The sequence below is a fragment of the Manacus vitellinus genome, unplaced genomic scaffold (assembly GCF_001715985.3).
Source record: "Manacus vitellinus isolate BGI_N305 unplaced genomic scaffold, ASM171598v3 scaffold_21_pilon, whole genome shotgun sequence".
Taxonomy (NCBI): Eukaryota; Metazoa; Chordata; class Aves; order Passeriformes; family Pipridae; genus Manacus; species Manacus vitellinus.
This window is the reverse complement of record NW_021939546.1, coordinates 4,556,577-4,576,867: the sequence shown is the minus strand read 5'-3', so window position 1 is coordinate 4,576,867 and position 20,291 is coordinate 4,556,577. Positions and strand designations below refer to the sequence as shown.

At 48.3% G+C, this 20,291-nt stretch overlaps 1 protein-coding gene across 1 annotated transcript in view; it reads left to right on the top strand.

The window, feature by feature from the left end:
- Positions 1 to 20,064, top strand: part of LOC103758808 (cAMP-specific 3',5'-cyclic phosphodiesterase 4B) — a 121,224-nt gene extending 101,160 nt beyond the window's left edge. The window contains exons 4-8 of the mRNA XM_029959679.1: positions 12,619 to 12,813; positions 14,778 to 14,814; positions 14,900 to 14,970; positions 18,943 to 18,992; positions 19,859 to 20,064. Of these exons, the coding sequence (XP_029815539.1) occupies positions 12,619 to 12,813; positions 14,778 to 14,814; positions 14,900 to 14,970; positions 18,943 to 18,992; positions 19,859 to 19,869 (364 nt within the window). The 3' untranslated portion in view covers positions 19,870 to 20,064. The remainder of the gene's footprint in view (positions 1 to 12,618; positions 12,814 to 14,777; positions 14,815 to 14,899; positions 14,971 to 18,942; positions 18,993 to 19,858) is intronic.
- The last annotated feature ends 227 nt before the right edge of the window (positions 20,065 to 20,291 follow it).

Below are 20,291 nucleotides of genomic sequence, written 5' to 3'. Positions count from 1 at the left end.
TGGTTTTAAAAGACCTTATTTGTGCTAAGTGATTTTTCTTTCTTAGACTGCAGCAAGAATCTCCTACTCTTCTGGAGACAGAGTGCAGCCAGTGCAGCTACTCTGGGCTTGAATGGCACTATTGAACCAGCTTTGTGCTGGCAAGAGGTTCAAGTACCAGAGACGCCATTCAGATGATTATGGAGCTGGTGCAGGAGTTAGGGAAAGAGCACTGCAGGATGCTGCTTCTCTGATGAAGTACTGGGGTGTATTGACTGATCTATTACACTCAAGTCAATAAGGAACTTGGTTGTGCTTGCATTTTCTACACTACAGATTTGCTGGAGAAGCTGTATGGGTGACCTCTGTAATTTAGAAGTTAGGCCAACTCTTGATGTCTTGGCACCCAGGAGGTTTCAGCCCCTGCTCCCAGGGAGAACTTTACTCCATCAGCCCTCAAAGAGCTGCCCTCACTGTGCAGGTCAGAGCACTGTGCAGTGAAGCCACCACTGGGCCAGAGTGTGGGAGAGTCATGGGGGGATGAGGCTCACCGGTGTGTCCATAGTTGTATTCTCAGTTCTCAGGCTGTCTCGGTGGTCACTGACTTTTTGCTTCCACCTCACCCAAGGCAATGAAAAGGGCTGAGAGTTCATTCTAGCTTTGCTCACTGGGACAAGTGGAACCCACGAGTATAAATTTAGGCAGAATTTGGGGTTTGTGTGTGGCGAGTTAACAGCATGCACAGAAACGTTGATGTTTTTAGCTTAAATCACAGAACATTTCTTAAAACAGTAAAGTAAAAAGCCATTGTGGATAAGGTGTTCTGACCCATAATAACTCTTTGCACCTCAGCAGGGTGACTCCTGCACGGCCTCACAGCCTGGCACAGGCTGTTTTCTCCTCTGCTCCGTGTCATTGAACATGCTGCACAGTCTTGCCCAATTAAAGCAGAACCTTGGCAGAAAGCAAAAATCACCAACCATTTAGGGCTGACTGCTCAGCACAGAAGGGCTTGACACTGGGGTTTTGTTCCCTGTTGCCTCCCCTGCCACCCTGCTATCTTGTTTGCTCTTCACATGACTGGCCATCAGGCCCTTGATATCTGTGTGGCATTTGATGTCCCCTCGGTCAGATGTTGTGCTGGGTGATGCCAGGGCACTATTATAGGGTGTCACATTTTATCCTGGCTGAGCCAGATCCAGAGAATACCCGTTGTTTGCCTCCCACTCTGCCTCTGTGATCTTGATCGTTCCCAGACGCTGCCGGAGGCTGGCAGACGGGTGGCACACAGGACCTCGCTCTGGGACTGATTGGTTTCTTGGCCATCATCCAGTTCCAAGCACATCAACACATTTGCAGAAAGATTTTCCTAACCCGAAAACTCAGGGCTGGCCTGAGCTCTTCCATGAAGGACGGAAGGAGACGGATTTCTGCTGGAGTTCAGTAAAAGCCCAGATGGGGAAAAGTTTCAGGAGCTGCATCTTGGCTTGGGCTAGAGAAGACAAGAGGCCTGAGGTGGGGTGGGAGGGGGTGCACTGGAGCTAAGTCTCCTTCTAGGTTCCTGCTGGGATTTAATCTCAGCTCGAACAGGCTAATTTAAATTCATCTTTCCAACTGAAATGATACGGTTGGCAGCGATTTAGCCTGGGAAGCTTTGCTGCAAGCAGACAAAGGGTTAAACACCCTGTTGGGTACTGAGTTGCAGTAAAAAGGCTTCCTTCTGCAGCTTGTAGAGTTATTGACCTGAAAAGCAGTATCGAGCACACACCGCTGGGCTCAGCCCCGCAGGAGGTGTTGGTGTGCACAGGGTGTTTGTTCAGAGCCCTGGCATCGCTGGGGCCTGGGGTGCTGCAGCCCTGCCCGCCCTGCCGGCCACCCCATTGTCCCCCCATCCGGCCCCTCATCAGGGCTTTTAGCAGCTCCTCAATAGTTTTGGGTCACAGAAACATAGAATCATTAGGGTTGGAAGGGACCTCTGGAGACATCCGATCCAACCCCCCTGCCCAGTCAGAGTCACCTGGAAAAGGTGACACAGGAACATGTCCAGGTGGGATTGGAATGTCTCCAGAGAGGGAGGCTCCACGCCCTACCTGGGCAGCTGTTCCTGTGCTCTGTGACCCTCTATGGAAAGAAGTTCTTACTTCTGTTGAGGTGGTACTGCTTGTGTTTTAGTTTATGGCCATTGCTTCTTGTCCTGTCATTGGGCACCACTGAACAGAGCCTGGCACCATCTATTTCAGCAGCTCCTCACTGACTTCAGGTGTTCTCAGCAGCTCCTCACTAGTTCCAGGTAATTTCAGCAGCTCCTCACTAATTTCAGTTGTTTTTAGCAAGTCCTCTCTAGTTTCAGGTGTTTTCTCTCCCCTGTTTCATCCATGAAATCAAACATTTCTTCCTTCCCCTTGGAGTAACCCATCACTGTGTACTCTTCCCAGGTTTTGCCACAGTGAATGTTTTCACACAATGAGTCAATATTTTTAAATGGATCCATTTTGCCCATTGATCATCTCTGCCCACTCATACTTTGTTAGCTCAGGCCAAACCTTTATCAATACCCTGAAATACCCAGGATGTCTCAATTCTATTAGCTCAAGAATGGAGCTTTTACTGTGATGACGCGAATCTTTAACTACTATCAGATGTAATGATTTTGTGCCAGGCCTACACATTTGTGCTTATTCACACTGAAAACTTCACCTTCTCTGTTATTAAATGGTAATCAATTGTGGCAAGTGCTCTGCTCATATTTCTTCCAAATCTCCCAGTCACTGTGGCTGCGTTGTTTGATGCTCCTGGACTTGTTGACTTATAACTGCATTTCAGATACTGATAGTTTTGAGCTGAGGTTTGCTCAGTGCCCCCATGTCTCTATTTCTTTTGAACAGTGCAGCTTTATGGTTTGTAGTAAGTGACTCCAAAACGGTGTTGCCAGCAAGTGATTTTCAACATGAGACAGTTTCTAAGGGATCCTTAATCAAAACGAGCCCTGAAGCAGGTCTTGAGAAGATTTTCAGGTTTAGGGAACATAACAGTTATTAAATGATATTTTGGGTGCCAACAGTGCACTATCTGCTTTCACGTCAGAGAAATCATTTATTCCCAAGAGACTTTTAGAAGCACAGCACAGAGCAGCTGGTTGAGGTGCAGGAGCCTTTCCGGAGGGCTTCATGGTGCGATGATCACCTGAGGTAGGGCTTGAGCAGGGAGGTAATTTAGCAGTGAGAAGACACAGACTGTTACAAGCACAAACACGCTCTAGAGGAGTCACATGATGGTTGTGAAACTCTGTGTAGAGGAAGTGGCAAACTGAGTGTGTCAGCTGCACGTTGGGAACCAGGGATGGAGCAGAGATTCCTGCACTGTGTTGGTGAGAGTGGAAAAACTGGGATGGTGTTGATCCAGGCTCCCAACAAGGGATGACCTGTGTGGACACACCAGGGTTTGGAAGCCTTGTTTTGGATGGAGAAGCAAGCTGGAAGGATGCTGGAAAACTTCAGGGGAAATAAAAACAGATAATGGATATCATATGTGCTGAGTGATAGTGTTTCCCTCCTTCCTGAAGTATCCTGTGCTCAGTAGCTGGCAGTCCTGCAAGGACTCCACCACACCTGGAAAAGCTGAAGCCTTGTGTCTGCTGCATGACCTCACCATTTGGCATAAGCTACGTGAGATATGCTGCAGGACTTTTGTCCTGCCTGGCTTTTTGGGCTTGTAGTCACCACTTTGGAAATTTTTATTCTTGCTGCCCACCATCTCTATCTTCTCTTCATGTTGTGGAAGGTTTCCCCTCTGCTAAATCCAGTTTACTGTCCTGAATGATTAAAGCTTATTGCAGAGCATGTGACTTAATGGCAGAAAATATAAATCTGTGGTTTAACTTCACCCTCTTCTTCCCCCTGTTGTCAAACAGCCAGAGGAGGAAGGGAGGGAGCGTGGGCAGGCAGAGCGTGTCCCTGCCGGCCCCTACCAAGGCTGCTCAGGGGTCCCTTCCAGCTCACTGTCATTAGTAAAAATGCAAATTTATGGAAACACTGTGTGGTGCACACCCAGGGATGGCAGGCTTTGTATTCACTGCCTCTGCCTGTGCCTCAGCTGAGCCACGGGGTCATCAAAGTTACAGGAATGGCAGTGGGGGCAGAGGCCAGGCGGGAGGGTTCTCTACTGGGGTGGTGCAACATGATTTTAACACCAGTCCCTTGCTTGGATTTTATTTAGACCACAGAACCCCGGACTGGTTTGGGTTGGAAGGGACCTTAAAGTCATCCAGTTCCGCCCCCTGCCATGGGCAGGGAAACCTTCTGCTAGACCAGGTTGCTCCAAGCCTCGCCCAACCTGGCCTTGGACACTTCCAGGGATGGGGCAGCCACAGTTTCTCTGGGCAGTCTGTACCAGGGCCTCACTGCCCTCACAGGGGAGAATTCCTTCCCAGTATCCCATGTAACCCTGTCCTCTGTCAGTAGGAAACCATTCCCCCTTGTCCTGTTCCTCCAGGCACTTGTCCAAAGTCCCTCTCCAGCTCTCTTGGAGCCCCTTTAGGCACTGGAAGGGGCTCTAAGGTCTCCCCAAGAGCAATGTTTAGTGAATTACTCCATTAGTTCCACCAGCAATAACATCAAGTCAGTGTTTACCCCCGAGCACTCCCACAGGAAAGCTGTTTAGTGATCTGTCTGCTCTCGAGGCAAAAAATTTTTCTCTGATTTCCAACCTCAGTTTATTTATGCCCATTTGTTCTTATGCCAGCTTGAAGATCCCTTCTTCTCCTCTGGCCTTTGCTTTTGGCTCACATGTGGGCAGGGCATCACCCTTCCACAGGGGGAGCAGCAGGTTCCCGACCCCCCTTCTGGTCCATGTGCCAAACCCCTCAGACAGAGCAAACACAGGACTTTCTGTCAAAGGGCCAGGTTTTTCCATCCTTGATATTTTTCCCTCAAATAGTACCAGTTGTCAGATGCTCATGATTTGGATGAGGCAACTTTTGCATTGAGCTTTTGCTGGGCCTGAAATGATCAATAAGAGCTATAAAAAAGATTGCCCTTGAATCACATCAGTGTGCTCTGACATTTGCTATTGCAGTGTCCTTTCCTATGGATATAGAAGATGGAGAGTGCAGACATTTGAAAGATGTGAAGCCAAGTAAAATTTTGCTGAAATGTACCCAGCTGGATTAATTATTTTAGGGGGCCTGAGTCTGCAAAGGATTTAATGATCTCAGTACCATCTTAGGACATTTCACTGTCTTTTTGCTGACAGGCCACACAGATCCCAATTATGGATATAAATCCAAAAACCAGGTCAAATAATTATTCAAGTGGGAAGACTGGGTGCATTTCTGAGCACAGCAGCTTTCCACATGGCCACCATTGGGTGCTGTGGATGGGCTGAGGGGAGTTTAAAACATTAGTGCAGAAAAACTGTGAGTCTTCCAACTCAAAGGCTGTCTGTGCTCCCCGTTCAGCTCAGGTAAAATGGAAAACTCTGTGGTCTGTATAAGTGGTTAAAATGGTTGTCACTTTATCCCTGTCCCCAGCTTGTGTGACAGCAGGTGAGAACAGCTCTGTGATGTGCAGCTGGTGCCTGTGTGGTGCCGGATGGAGCTGTGCAGAACTGTGGTGGAGCAAAGCAACTCACTCTGAGCTTCCCAGCCTGTTTGAAAAGGCAAAAGTGCCTCTTGGCATCATGCCAGGAGATCCTCTCTTTAAGGGCAGGCTGAAGTAAAGCATGACTCTGGCTGACAGGCTTCTGATGCTCTGGTTCCATACAGATACGGGAATGCTTTCCTGCGTGCTGGAAGCAGAGGTCATTTGCTGGACTGGACCCTTGAGAACCGTGCTGATGGTCTGCCTTTGCCATCAGGGCACTGTGTGCTTTGGGAAGAGAGTTAAGTGCAGATTACACTTAAAAGGTATATGAGATACTTGAAGACACATTGATAAAATATACAATATAGGACTGTAATTCCCCTTTTGTTACCAGTATTATCCTGGTGGAGAATAGGCAAGGCTGGACCCTGTGTCCCCACTTGCTGGGTGGAATTGCCCACCCCAAGATGATTCAGGGCAGGGAGCAAGGCTTGTCCATAGGCACAAGTGCTGTAGGATGTCCTGGGGCCCCACCAGAGGCACTGGGGTCACCTGCAGCCCTGCATTGGGGTCTCCATCACATGAGCCAGGCTGCTGAGGGCAGCCTCCTCCATGGGAGGCAACATCCATGTGCTGTGCATTGGAAAAGAGAGTCTGTAGAATGTTATGGGGCTTGGATGGAGCTGTAAAAGCTGAACTGATGCTGAACAGAGCAGAACAGGTGGGCCAGACTGGAATAAACACTGTCCCATAACTTAAATGTAAACATCTGCATGTAAACTTGAATGTAAAGCTCTGTGTTTCACAGAGCAGGTGATGCCAAAATCCAGTGACTGTCTGGAGCACCATGCTGTCCCTGTGCCACCTCTACCACTGGCCACAAGCATGTGACTGTCCAGCACCTTATCAGCAGGGAAAAAGTGGCAGTTATCCCCTTGGCAAGACCCAGCTGGGCCCTTCAGCACAGCAGAACCACAGCCCATGTGCCAGATGTTTGCTCCTGGTGAGCTGTGGGCAGGTAGAGGATGCTGGGCAGGAACATCTGGAAGGTGAGGAGAAGAGCTGTGTAAGTGCTTCACAGGGAGGGTTATCATGGAATCCTGGAATGGGCTGGATTGGAAGGGACCTTAAAGCTCAACTCATTCTCCTGCTGTCATGGGCAGGAACACCTTCCACTTGACTAGGTTGCTCCAAGCCCTGTCCAGCCTGGCCTTGGACACTTCCAGGGATGGGGCAGCCACAGCTTCTCTGGGTAACCTGTGCCAGTAATGGCTGTTAATACCTTGGCTGGGGCAGCAGTGGTAGGAAGGAAAGCAGCTACTCCAGCAATTGTTAGCTGGAATATTTTCAGAAGGAAAAAGCCCTTAGGAAGTAGCATTGCTCTCTGTGCTGGGAGTGATCACTCGCACACCCATCTGTGTTCCCAAACTCTGGAAGAAAAAATAGAGTGGGATGTCTGCTGTGTTTGACTATGCCTTGCATTTTCCAGAGATTAATGGCAGTGAACCATAGGAAGAGGACAAACTAGCCCAGGATGTACATTTGGAAAATTAACAACTGGTTTATAGAATTCAGGAATTCTTCTCTGGGGGACTTAAACATCCCCACAATGTTAGCTTGTTACAGGATAACGTCAAGCTACTTATCTGTAGTAAACATGAAAAGGATTAAATTTGTTGGAACCTTTCATGCTAAAAGAAAATCCCAACTCATTTTTACCTCCCTCTGTACTTTTCCAATCATCTCCCGGAGGCTGTTCTGACATGGCACGAGGTGCAGCTGGCACAGCACAGTGCTGGATGCTGTCCTTGACATTTGCTGCTGTGCAAACCGTGAGCCTCCCCAGGGTGCTGCTGATGAGTTCTGCTAGAGAGCTGGGAGGGCTCTGGCTCTGGATACTCATTGTTATCTTTGAGCTATGCTGAGGACGGATCTGGGGTTGCAAAGGGAGTACCACCAGCTCTCAGGTCTGTTTTGGGCTCTGAGTGTTGAAATCAGGCAAACTGGCATTCAAAGGCAAGGGCAAGGTAATGATTGTGGCCATGGTTATTCTGCCTCCTTTATATGCACTGAACAGGGGAGCTGCTAGAAAAAGTGGACCATAGAATCACAGAATGGTTTTATTTGGAAGAGACCTTAAAAACCACCTCATTCCACCCCCCTGCCATGGGCAGGGACACCTTCCAGTAGACTGGATTGCTCCAAGCCCTGTCCAACCTGGCCTTGAACTTTTATATTTGGAGATTACAAAGTCAAGTAAACATATACTTTTGCTTTTTGATACATGCAGAGGCTTAATTACATGTTTAGCAGCGGATGACAGTTTATGTTACAAACACTTCAGAAGCTCTGCTGTGTTCTGTGCCAGACAGCTGTGATACAGTGCTGGGGAGGGGCTGCAGGGGGCTGGTGGCTCTACGTTGGGCGACTCAGGGGTTCATGCTCTGGAGATCACAGAATCCCAGAGTGGTTTGGGTTGGAAGGGCCCTTAAAGATCAACTCATTCCACCCCCTGCCATGGGCAGGGACACCTTCCACTATCCCAGATTGCTCCAAGCCCCATCCAGCCTGGCCTTAGACACTTCCAGGGATGGGGCAGCCACAGCTTCTCTGAGTAACCTGTGCCAGGGCCTCCCCACCCTCACAGGGAAGGATTCCTTCCCAATATCCCATCTAACCCTGCCCTCTGGCAGTGGGAAGCCATTCCCCTTTGTCCTGTCCCTCCAGGCCCTTGTCCAAAGTCCCTCTCCAGCTCTCTTGGAGCCCCTTTAGGCACTGGAAGAGGGTCTAAGGTCTCCCTGGAACCTTCTCCAGGTGAACACCCCCAGCTCTCCCAGCCTGTCTCCAGAGCAGAGGGGCTCCAGCCCAGGGAGCATCTCTGTGGCCTCCTCTGGACTCGCTCCAGCAGCTCCACATCTTTCTGGTGTTGTTCCTCAGAGCTGGAGGCAGCATTGCAGGTGGGGTCTCACCTGGATAAAAACGTTAGGAACAACATGATGGACAAACCTAGCAGAGGGATTTGAGCACTTTTGAGTGGCTCTTGAGAGCAACAAGGTTTTCCCCTCGATGGGAGAAGCTCAGGAGGGGAAGCAGGTCACTGAGACCTGGGGAGCCCTGTACCTGTGCCAGGCTCCAGCATGCCAATGATGTGTCCAACCCTACTTTATTAAGTGCCGATGGTTTCAAGCACAGGCCTTTCCACGTGGAAGATTATTTAGAAAAAGCAGCAAGCTGTTCTCATAATGGGGAACAGGGGCACAGCATTACATAGCAGGGCCAAGCAGTCATGCCTGCGTAAGTCCGAGGTGTAAGGAACAGCATTTTTCATTGCTAATGGTGATAAGAATCCTGGTGGATGTCTTGGTGACATACAAGGCTCCAGTGATTGTGAGAGGATCTTTATAATTATCAGAGTCTGCCCAAACCTCTGTATTTTGGAAACCTATTTGAGACCATCGTAAGGGTGGTACTGTAGTTACAAGATTGGGAGTAATGTCCTCAGGAATGAGTCTGGGAAGGCAAAGCAGATGGTGAGCCCTCTTGGAGAGTCAGTGCTGTCATCTGCAGGAAAAGTGTCGATTCTCAACATAAACAAGAAAACCACAAGCCTGCCTTGTCTGATGGGCTGAAATGTGTTTGTGTTTCATACTACAGAGCAAACTGTGGGGTTGCACAGCTCTCGTGGAAATCATTTGACTTGCAATGATTGTTCAAATGACTCTGAATTACATCCAGATCACAGCACAATCCTATTTTGCAATCTTTTTGCCAAATTTTGCCACATTCCAAGACTACTCATGGGCAATGGTAATCCAGAGACAGTATGTTCCCGATGCTGGTGAAGGGTCTGGAGGGGAAGCCATGAGAGGAACAGCTGAGGGCACTTGGCTTGTTCATCCTGGAGGAGAGTGAGGGGAGACCTCATGAGGAGCTGCGGCTTCCTGTCAAGGGGAAGTAAAGGGGCAGCACTGATTTATTCTCTCTAGTGACCAGTGACAGGACCAGAGGGAATGGCCTGAAGTTGTGTCAAGAGAGGGTTAGGCTGGATCTTAGGAAAAGCTTCTTCCCTCAGAGAGTGGTTGGGCACTGAACAGGCTCCTCAGGGCAGTGGTCACAGCACCAAGGCTGACAGAGCTCAAGGAGTGTTTGGACACCACTCTCAGGGACAGGCTGGGATTGTTGGGGTGTCCTGTGCAGGGCCAGGAGTTGGACTGGATGATCCCTCTGGGTTCCTCCAAGCTCAGGATATTCCATGATTCTATGATATTGTAACTGTTACAGTAAAACTGCAGAATTTGGACAGTTGGGGGTTGCTTTTATTAATTTCCTTTGTTTTGCAGAGTGACTCAGGAAAAACCTCGCTGTGTTTTGCAGTGATTTCTCCTGGCTCGCCATTGTGTGTCTGTTCATTACCGTTCATTACCGTGTTCACTGTTCATCACTGTGTCTCAGTCACAGCTTTCCCCATGTCCAAGGCCAGTGTCCCCTCGCTGGCTGTCAGAGCCAGCTGCAGCTAACTCCTGCCACCTGCTGTCACCTCCTTTCCTCTTCAACTCGTTAACATCCTGGTTTATTTGAAAATGCAGAAGGAAAAAGGAGATGGAGCTGTGCCTTTGACCCAGGTCACAGAGCAACAGGGTCCTCCCTATGCCTCCAGCTACTAAAGTGTTCATGCCCTCCAAAGATATTGAAAATCCCTGTGACTTAGGTGGGACTTTCTGTAAGTGTGACTCAGGATAGGCCTAGGCTAGCAAAGAGCTTGTTTTTATGTTAATGGAGGGAAAGAGAAGAGGTTTTGAGTATCTTCCACCTATCTCAAGGCACAGAGGCCGTGCTCCCCTCTTCCTAAACTTACTTTGCTGCAGAGTAGTTGTCTTTGCAAAGATCCCTCATCAGCCTTGCTCCCTGCCTCCCATCTTCACCTCTTACACACTTTTTAAACCTCTAAATTGTGGACTTTTTCTCCCAAGCCAGTTGCTGATGCCCACCAGTGAGCAGCAGGTATCAAACATCCAGTAGAAGCTCTGCTTGGCTAAATTCTCACATTTAGTTCAGAGCTGAATTTCCATTTGTGTCAGTAAACTGAATGTTCCCAAATGGTGGTTTTGCAACAATGTTTTGAGTAATCAGAGTTAATTTTCTGAATAGGTATGGAATAATTGTTATCTGGCTGTTGTTTGTAGATGCCATAGTTACAGGGCTGAGTTTCTTCTGTTGAGTACTCTGTGGGTACAAATAAAGTACTCAGCCTGCCTTTGGTAAAAGGGCAGATAACAAAGAGTAAAAGCAAAGAACATTAATTGAGCCATTACCAGTTTCAAGATGCACTTCAGCAGCTGGGTAAGTAAACACTCCAGTGAGGGGTGGTGGATGTAGGAATCTCTTCAATGTGTACTGTGTTGCACTGGTGTCCTACCTTTGCATTTCCAAAGGATCTAAAAATCCTTGCCGGTGTGCTCATGCATTTTTTAATTGCATTACTTAAATGCATGTTCTCATGCATTTCTTAATTCTGGAGGAACCACATGTGGGACCAAATAGCACGAGACCAAAGTAGTCACCATCTGTTTGCAACCACAAGGAGCAGAGTAACCTCCAGCAGAACTGGTCTGTCATTGCTGTCGTCGGTTGTTATTTTTTAATACTAATATTTTTTTTAAGCTAATACTTTATCTGCTCCTCCTGCAGCAGTTAAAGCAGAGCTGCAGAGCAGAGGGAGAGCCAGGGCCTTCCCTGCCACTGTGCTGAGGAGATCTTCTAGATTAAAGCACTGGAGGAGGCAGCAGTGGGGAGGGATGGAGAAATTCATGGCAGGGACCACAGCTTGGTATCATAGCCAGGGCCCAGCAGGAGCAATAAATTGGAGAACATTAGGAATGGGGAGTGGTATGTGGCATTGAGAAGCGAGAACTGAGCTCTCACTCTAAGTGAGGTGAAGCCTCAAAGTTCCAAAGGCAAGAAAATTCATCCTGAATGCAGCCTTATTTCATTTGGCTTCACTGGGGCATGGTCACACATCTGGTATTTATATCAGGTCCAAATGCCCAAGCAAAGGAGGCCAACCTGCTTATTTTCAGGGTTTACGAGGGGTGTCACTTGTTCAAGTATCCAGGGTGATTTCAACCACAGATTACAGCAGCCAAGTTATGAAACCTTAAGAAAGTGGGTGTATAATGGAAACGGTGACGGGAGGTTTGGAGTTTTTCTTTTTAATTTATTTTTAATCCCAACTGTTTAAAATTCACTGAACTAATACCTTGAATGGCTAAAACGTGAGCTGTGGCTGGGAAGAGACTTGGGCATCCATCTCACACAACTGCCAAGTTCTTGCCAACTTTGCAAGATTTCAAAAGTTTGTTCCAGAGTGGATGGGACAGGGCTGGGCTGGAGGAGGGGTGTCGTGTTGTAGTGTCTTTAGTGCCTGTTATGCTTGTAAGGCTTGGAGTGAGATTTGGCAGATGGAACCCCCTGACTTGTGCAAACATCCATGAGGGTGGAGTGTGGAGAGCTTCAGAGATTGGTGATGTTGTTTAGAATAATGGAATTCTGGAATGGTTTGGTTGGAAGCTCATCTCGTTACACCCCCCTGCCATGGGCAGGAACACCTTCCACTAGACCAGGTTGCTCCAAGCCTTGTCCAACCTGGCCTTGGACACTTCCAGGGATGGGGCAGCCACAGCTTCTCTGGGCAACCTGTGCCAGGGCCTCACCACCCTCACAGGGAGGAATTTCTCCCTAATCTCTAACCTAACTCTGCCCTCTTCAGCCGCTGTGTGTTCATGCTGAGAGCCACAGAAGCTGTGCTGAGCTGAGAGAAATTCAGGCCAAAGGAAGCCTGAGCAGATGCAGCCAGGAAAGAGCCTTCCAGTGTAAATGTTTTATTGTCATGCAGAGTCTGGCTTGATACAATAGAAACATGCCAGCGAGAGGCTGCAGTAAATGCAGCCCTGCATCTCCTGTACTGAGCAAATGACATGGTGTGAGCAATGCAAATGTAACACAGGCACTGAAACACCTGTTTTGGCAGATGTGTGACACACAGTATGTGCTTTGTTCACAGCTTCGATGTGGAAAATGGCCCGTCCCCAGGTCGCAGCCCGCTGGACCCGCAGGCCAGCTCCTCGTCAGGACTCGTATTGCACACGACATTCCCAGGCCACAGCCAGCGCCGGGAGTCGTTCCTGTACAGATCCGACAGCGACTACGACTTATCACCAAAGACCATGTCCAGGAACTCTTCTCTCCCAAGTGAACAGTAAGCAGAAATTCGGCTCACTAAGAACTTTATGTGGCTCCTATAATCCTCAGAGCTTTGTTAAGAGGACTTATGGGTGGTACACTCATATTTCACAGCCAGAGCACCCAAGATGGGTGGTTTTACAGTCTGCCAAGGCACATCCAACACCCTCCTCCCATCCCATCCTTAAAACATTCCCATTTTCTCCATAATTTAGCAGAAGAACTTTCAAATCCATATCCTGAAATAACAGAGAAGTTGTACTGTACTTATATTTACAGTATAGCTCTTCCCCATCCTGTTTAGTGTTAGCAGCTGCTTGCTAGAACTGAGCACAAAATGAGCCAAGACAGATGGCTGAGCTCAAGAGGATCAATACACACAGAGCCTGGAGCTTAAATGAGTGCCCTGGATTTGCAGCTCTTTATTTTGAAAGGCCCAGTTTAAAGTTTTAAAGTGACCATTAAGCTACAAAAAAGGTGCTCATAAAAAAAGTTGAGCTGTTGCGAAAAAGCCCTTAGAGTTCTGTCACAAAATGGAGAACTAAATATTAGCAAGATCCATGAGAATTCTCCTGAAAGAGAATATCCCTGCTGTGAGTTAACATGTAGTAAATGTTTACCAAAGTAACCACTCCAGATTATGCAAATACCATGTTTGGTGTAAACGGTGGATTTAAACAATTGCCCCGTGTTCCCAGCAGTGTGCTGGGGTGGGGGAATCCCATCATTTCTCCCAAACTCATGGCTCCCTTTAGTCAAGTTATCCATTCCCCGCAGGCATCGAGGCTCCAGCAGCACTTGGGGAAACCAGCACCCCCACACCAACTTGATATTGACACTAGTGTTGAGACAATTTTAATTAAAATGTAGACTTAGCAGCACTGATACTGACAGGGGATGAGCTCTGTGGCAGCACAGGCAGGGACAATACTCCTTCGGAGGAGTCAAGCAGTGGTGGACACATCTCCAGAGGTACCCATGGCAGCCTGCAGCCTGTTCTGCCCTTGTTCGGGGGGGGGATCCTGTTGTTCTATGGGATTAATCACATAATTGGTTACAACATTGCTTCAGGAAGACCTCAGAGCCCCTTCCAATATCTAAAGGGGCTCCAAGAGAGCCCCTTGTTTAGGTTGGAAGAGACCTCTAAGATCACCAGGTCCCACTCAGCATTGCCTGACAAGGAGTGACAGGACAAGGGGGAATGGCTTCCCACTGCCAGAGGGCAGAGCTAGACGGAACAGTGGGAAGGAATTCTTCCCTGTGAGGGTGGGGAGGCCCTGGCACAGGTTACCCAGAGAAGCTGTGTCTGCCCCATTCCTGGAAGTGTCCAAGGCCAGCTTGGAGTAACCTGGTATAGTTTAAGATGTCCCTGCCCATGGCAGGGGGTGGGACTGGATGGGCTTTAAGGTCCCTTCCAACCCAAATCATTCCATGATTTGGTTATTCTGTACCCCACCATCGCTCAGATAGGTAAATCATACTGGATTTTCCATACATACACAAGTACTATATATAATATCACCAAAAAAAATTCTCTCTTATCAATGGTAGTGATATATTTTGCTCAGAACTTCTGCTCAAATCTTCCATGATGAAAACATTCAGACAAAACCCGGCGTCTGAATAACATTAAAGGCTGCGACAGAGATCAACAAAAGCCAGGAAATTCAAAGGTGACCTTTCCCCACACCATTATGGTTTTTTTTCCACCACGGTGCAAGCGAGAGCCTTAACTTTTGAATTTCCTGGCTTTTATTGCCTGGTGTTCCCAATCCGAACACTCGCTCCAGCCGGGTTGTTTTGGATATACACTGTGACCTTTCCATTAGGAGCAACGTTTTATGTGGTGTTAAATAAACGCTGCGTGGGTTCGTGTGTTTTTGTGGCATGAGGAAAACACTCATTCCCGGAGGTGAATTTTGCTCTTTTTGAGGGTAAATTTATACATCAATTTATACAATTTCTCCATTTTTTTATTAGGCACGGCGACGACCTGATTGTCACACCTTTCGCCCAGGTGAGTTGGTGGCGTATTGGTCTCTAAAATTGTTTTTAAAGCACTAAAGTGGAGAAGGTGATGCCTGTGGTTTTGTCTCCCTCAGGTGCTGGCCAGCCTAAGAAGCGTGAGGAACAACTTCACGCTCCTCACCAATTTACACGGCACCTCCAACAAGTAAGCCTGGCTTTTTAAGTTCCCTTTTTAAGTTCCCTTAAGTTCTCCCGGAGGAGGAGCCGGGGGGGCCGGGCGGGGCCGGGGAACGCTGTGCCTGAGGGCTCCTCCATCGCCCCCGCCCGGCTCGCCCGCCGCGGTTTGCGCAGGACGCCAGGGGGCGCCATGTCCTCTCCCCTAGGGGCGTCCATCCCCTCAGCCCCTCATGGCGTCTGTCCCTCAGCCCCTCACAGTCCTCACCTCCTCCCCGAGCAGGGAGTGAAGTGTTTCGGCTTGTGTGCTCTGTCTGATGTGCACCTCCAACCTCGGGTTCATTTTTAGCCTCCCCCCCTCACCACAAAAAAAGACAATGAGGGGCTGGAGCGTGTCCAGAGAAGGGAACGGAGCTGAGGAAGGGTCTGGAGCACCAGGAGTGGCTGAGAGGGCTGGAGGGGCTCAGCCTGGAGGAAAGGAGGCTCAGGGGGGACCTTCTCACTCTCTGCAACTCCCTGAGAGGAGGGTGAAGCTAGGTGGGGGTCGGGCTCTACTCCCAGGGAACAAGGGACAGGTCAGGGGGAAATGGCCTCAAGGTGTGCCAGGAGAGGTTTATTTTAATATCAGGAAGAATTTCTTCACATAAAGTTTTGTCCAGCCCTGGCACAGCTGCCCACGGCAGTGGTGGAGTCCCTGTCCCTGGGGGAATTTAAAAGACGTGTGGATGTGGCTCTTGGGGATATGGTTTAATGGTGGCCTTGGCAATGCTAGGTGGGACCTGGTGATCTTAGAGGTCTCTTCCAACCTAAACAATTCCATGATCTTCCTCACTTTGCCACCTTGGCTGTGCCAAGTGTTCCACAGGTGCCCAGCTAAGAGCAGAGACATCATTGCTGTTCAGTCAAGCCATGGTCCTGCCCTGCATTTCCACCACTGATTCACAAGGGAGTTGTTCATGGCAGATGCCAAGGATGAAGACCCCATGCATAAGGCTCTGGGGACAGCAAGAATTTTCTGGCAGGGCAGGCAGCATTGTCCTGCAGCTCGGCTCCACGGGGGCTGCCCAGGGAACTGGCCTGTGCCACCTACAGCCAGGATCCCACATCACTTCCTTTGCTCTGAGTGGGGAAGGTGATGCTCTCAGAGAAGAATGTTGGGTTTTGTACCTGCTGAACAGGAGAAACCAAACAAACCCTTTTTTATGCCTTTGTCCGGAACCACTGTTTCCCCTTACCTATTTATACTGAGCCAGTCATCATCATCTTCTGGCCTGTTTTGCCCCAAGAGAGCTGTTTTGCGTGAAACCAACATCATTCATTCCTGGCAATGTTGCCTGCACACCCACCCATCCCATTTATCCCACCCTGAGACTGGCAGGCGCTGCTCACTCCAAGCATCCTGCTGGCTCCAGAAGCAAAGGATGAGGTGCAAAAATCCATTCCAGGGGGACACCACGGTCTTGCTTCACTGTTGCAGGTGTGAGTGGCATCACCTGGATGCCCTCTATGAGCTCTGCATTCTCCCTTCCAACTCAGTATTGTATTTTACATAAAGCCCAGCATTTTATCCAGGCTTTCCTCCTGTTGATTTCTGTTTGCAAATTTGATGGGAAGGAACCACCGCATTCCAAGATGGAGGTTAATAGAAAAACAGATGGCTGAAATAGATTCCTCTTTTTTTTTTTTAAGCTTTGCTTTTTTGAACAGCTCGAGCATTTCAGCAGTTCCTAATGAGGAATCTGAAATTGGACGGGGCCGGAAGGAAGCGAGGGCGTAACCTGTAGGACACACAGGCATCTTACAGTGTCCTTTTGAAAACATTCCCAGATTTGATTGAGGTATAAAGTCGTTTGCCCAGCCAAAGTAAAAGTCGCTAAATGTTTAAACCATTATATGCCAAACATCCAAATCTGTGGCAGAATGTGCTTCCAGGCGCTGAGGAGCTTCCCGCACAGTTTCCAAACAGCTCTGCTGGGTCACAGCCATGCTGTCAGCTCATGATTTTATCATATGTCTCATGATATGTGATATTTTACTTAAACTTCTGCACTGGGGATCATGAGAATCTCAGCTTTTCTTTAACCCTTCCTCTCCCCTCTTTTTTCCTCCTCCTCCTCCACCCATTCTGGCCTGAGAAAGAAAAAAGAGGATGCTGTCCTACATATTTGCTGGAAAATATGAATGTTAAGGGCTGGAGGAAAAAAAAACAACCAGCAGTCGTATTTTTTGGACTTAAACGTCAGGATTCTTAAGGCAGTTTCCTGATTGGAAAAGAGGAGAGTATGATTAATGGGTTTGGAGTGCTGGAGTTTGGCAGTTGTGGCCCAGGACATGGTCAGAAAGCATCCGGCGCCTGCTCTTCATGCCCACCGGCAAGAGGGAAGGAGCGGGAAGGGGGAGCTGTGAACACTTGAGCGGAGTGATGGCCAGGAAGAGATGTTGCTGTTGAAAGCCACATCTCTGGGTCTCTGTTGCCTGCGCCCTGGTTGCCACAAAAACAGGATGGGCACGGCCATAAACTGGAGGATGCCGGGAGCAGTTGTTCCCTTTCCAGGCTTTGGAGCGGGGAATACCCTCCTGACTAGCAGTTCATGCCTCCCCGCCCCCCCAAAGGCATGTCTGTGCAGCTCAGGGTTTGGAGATACCTGGAGCACATCTCCCCCGATACTGGAAGCGCTGCAGCCGCGGCATCGTGTCCCTATTGGGGAGTTTCTGTTTTTGAGAGATTTCAAGATTTGCCTTTTCAAAGGCTCAGCAGAGGCAGGTCAGGGCAGATTTTCAGAGAACTGTGTGCCCTGTGCTGAACCCTTCGAAGAATCTGGGTCCTGCACATCCCTCCAGAACAGCCAAGCCTTTGAAATCCCAGGGAGCCTGGTGGTGGGAGCAGGTTGTGGAGGCCGGCCAGCCCCACACTGCTGGTGGGTCCAGAGGCCAGGATCAAGGGTGGAACCAGAGATCTCACCTGGGCAGCAAGGCCTTCCTGGAGCACTTCTGAAGAACCCCCCGGAGCTACAATTGCAGCAGAATTGAGCCGCTCGCCTCCTTTGATTTTAGCTTCAAAGGAGAACTGGCGAATAATGGATGTTCAGTTCAGTGGCTGACTCAAAAAATTGGGGTTAGGAGGCTGGCAAAGAGAGTGTGGGGAAATCTGGCTGCAGTTAAAATGTATCTGAAACTTCTTAGGGAAGCAGAAGCCCAAAGTTTCATTTTTGGTCAGCCTGAAGTACTGCCTTCAATCTAAACTGAAGTATCTTGATTTTGGTGTCAACTCTTTTTAACTCCTTTAAAAAAGAAGTCTCTGATGATGGTTTCAACTTGAAAAAGTAACAGCTTTATTTGGCAAATCTCACAGGGAACTATGTTGACATTTGGAGAGATACTGCACCTTTTTCCACTCAGACCCTCTTGACTTGAACCAGTTTTTCAAATAGATTTTGGTCCTTCTGAAATCCAGGCTTTGCTGATGAAATTTTTGCTCCCAGTGAAAAAAATGTCCTTCAGCTGTTTCAGAGCTTAACACTGGTGACTGCAGCATCTTTTTACTTCAGGAGCAATTCAAACGTTACCTGCAGGGTTTAAAGACACACTTCTGACCTTACCTACGGCATTGCCTTACAATTCCATATTACTTCAGGATCCATTCCAGTCTCTGTAGGGAAAAGCTTTCTGGGAGAAGGCCTTGACCCTGGGGAAGCCACTGACCCTTTCAGCCACAGAGACAGGCCCTTGCTGACTTCCAGGTGTATTTTGAGCAGAAAGTGGCAAAGGCAGCATGGGATGATGGCACATTTCCAGCATGTGTGTGTGCCTAGCCAGGGGACATACATCTTTGGGTTTTCCTAACAGGTCTGCCCATAGTGCTCAACAAGTCATCGTAAAGTGTTTTGGGCTTCTTTGTGAGAGTGAAAAAAGGATTTTTAACAGGGGGAGTAGACAGAACTACCAGCAGAGTTTGGAATGATAAAATAATACCTATTGACAGAGTATTCTCTATCTCTCCTAGGAGATCTCCAGCCACCAGTCAGCCACCTGTGTCCAGGGTTAACCTGCAAGGTACGTGTGGGACTTCGAGAATCACCTGCAAATCACCTGCCAAATGCAGACTACACATACTGCACAGTTTTACTCCCAGCTGCTTCTCTGCCCCCTCCCCTGGTGCAATTCTGGGCTCACAGAGCTTCTTCTGGGTTAATCCTGCAAAACCAATATGAGAGACCCGTCAGGTTCAAAATATTGTTAGTTTAATAGTTTGGTTTGGGGTTTATCCTTGTATATTAGCTTAGGAGATGAACATGATTTTGGTTTGATAGTCATGGCCACAGTGACTGCTGTTCTGAGTCCCTGTGTGCACAAGCCTGGACAAGCCCCAGCCTACAAGCCTTGAACAGGCTCAGACACAGCTGGTTTTTGGTTTGGGTTTTTTTTTATCCTGTTTATTTCAGTTTGTTTCCATGTGATCTGTGTAAAAATGGCAATCCCCAAAAACCTTTCTGAGGGGAAACTTCCTCTGCTTCCTCCTGGATGACCATGGGACTCCCGAAGGGGCTCAGCACCAAGGCAGGGTGGGGTGGGCAGCGGTGTGAGGGCTGCTCAGGCAGGGTGGAGTACTGAGAATGAGGAGCAGAAGTAGCTGCTGATGACTTAGGACAGGCTTCTTTATTTTAACACCTGGTTTAGCCATGCAGTGCTGAGGGTCTGAGGGACCCCACTTAGGATCAGAGCTGGCCCTTCTTGCGCTAATTCAAAGGTTGTTCCCACAAAGAGGGAGATAAGATTTGGACCAGTGCCCATCTGTAAGGTTTAATCTCAGCCTTTCCAATAATTATGTGCTTGGAGGGACTAATCAACCTTAATTTTTACAGCGTGTGAAGCCTGGATAACTATCATTTCCTCTCATGCTGTGTATTATTTATTCTCAGGGGACATGTAGAGTCCTGGAGACTTCCAGATTAGGTTCCACCAAACTTGTTAATGGGATGTGGAAACCTCTGATGTAGAAACAGAACTGGACAACATGATCTTAAACTTCTCCTTCACTCCCTGTCTGTGAACAGTGTGGAGTCAGAACTAGCAGGAATGCAATTTATCACCTTATTTGAAGTTGCTTTTAGCAAGACTTTGATTTTGTGCACATGTGAAAAAAAATAATGGAAAATTTCATAAACTTTCCACAGCTCTGTTTATATAAGTTACAGAATATAATAAAAGGGAGAGAATGCCCTTCCAGGAATTTTTAGGTTAATTTTCTTAGCACTTTCTGTGGAAAAAATTGCTTTCAAATTTTTTAACACTTTTGGGACATTTTTCTACAGTATTTCCAACATGAGTATGATGCTTGTTACTTCTTAGCTG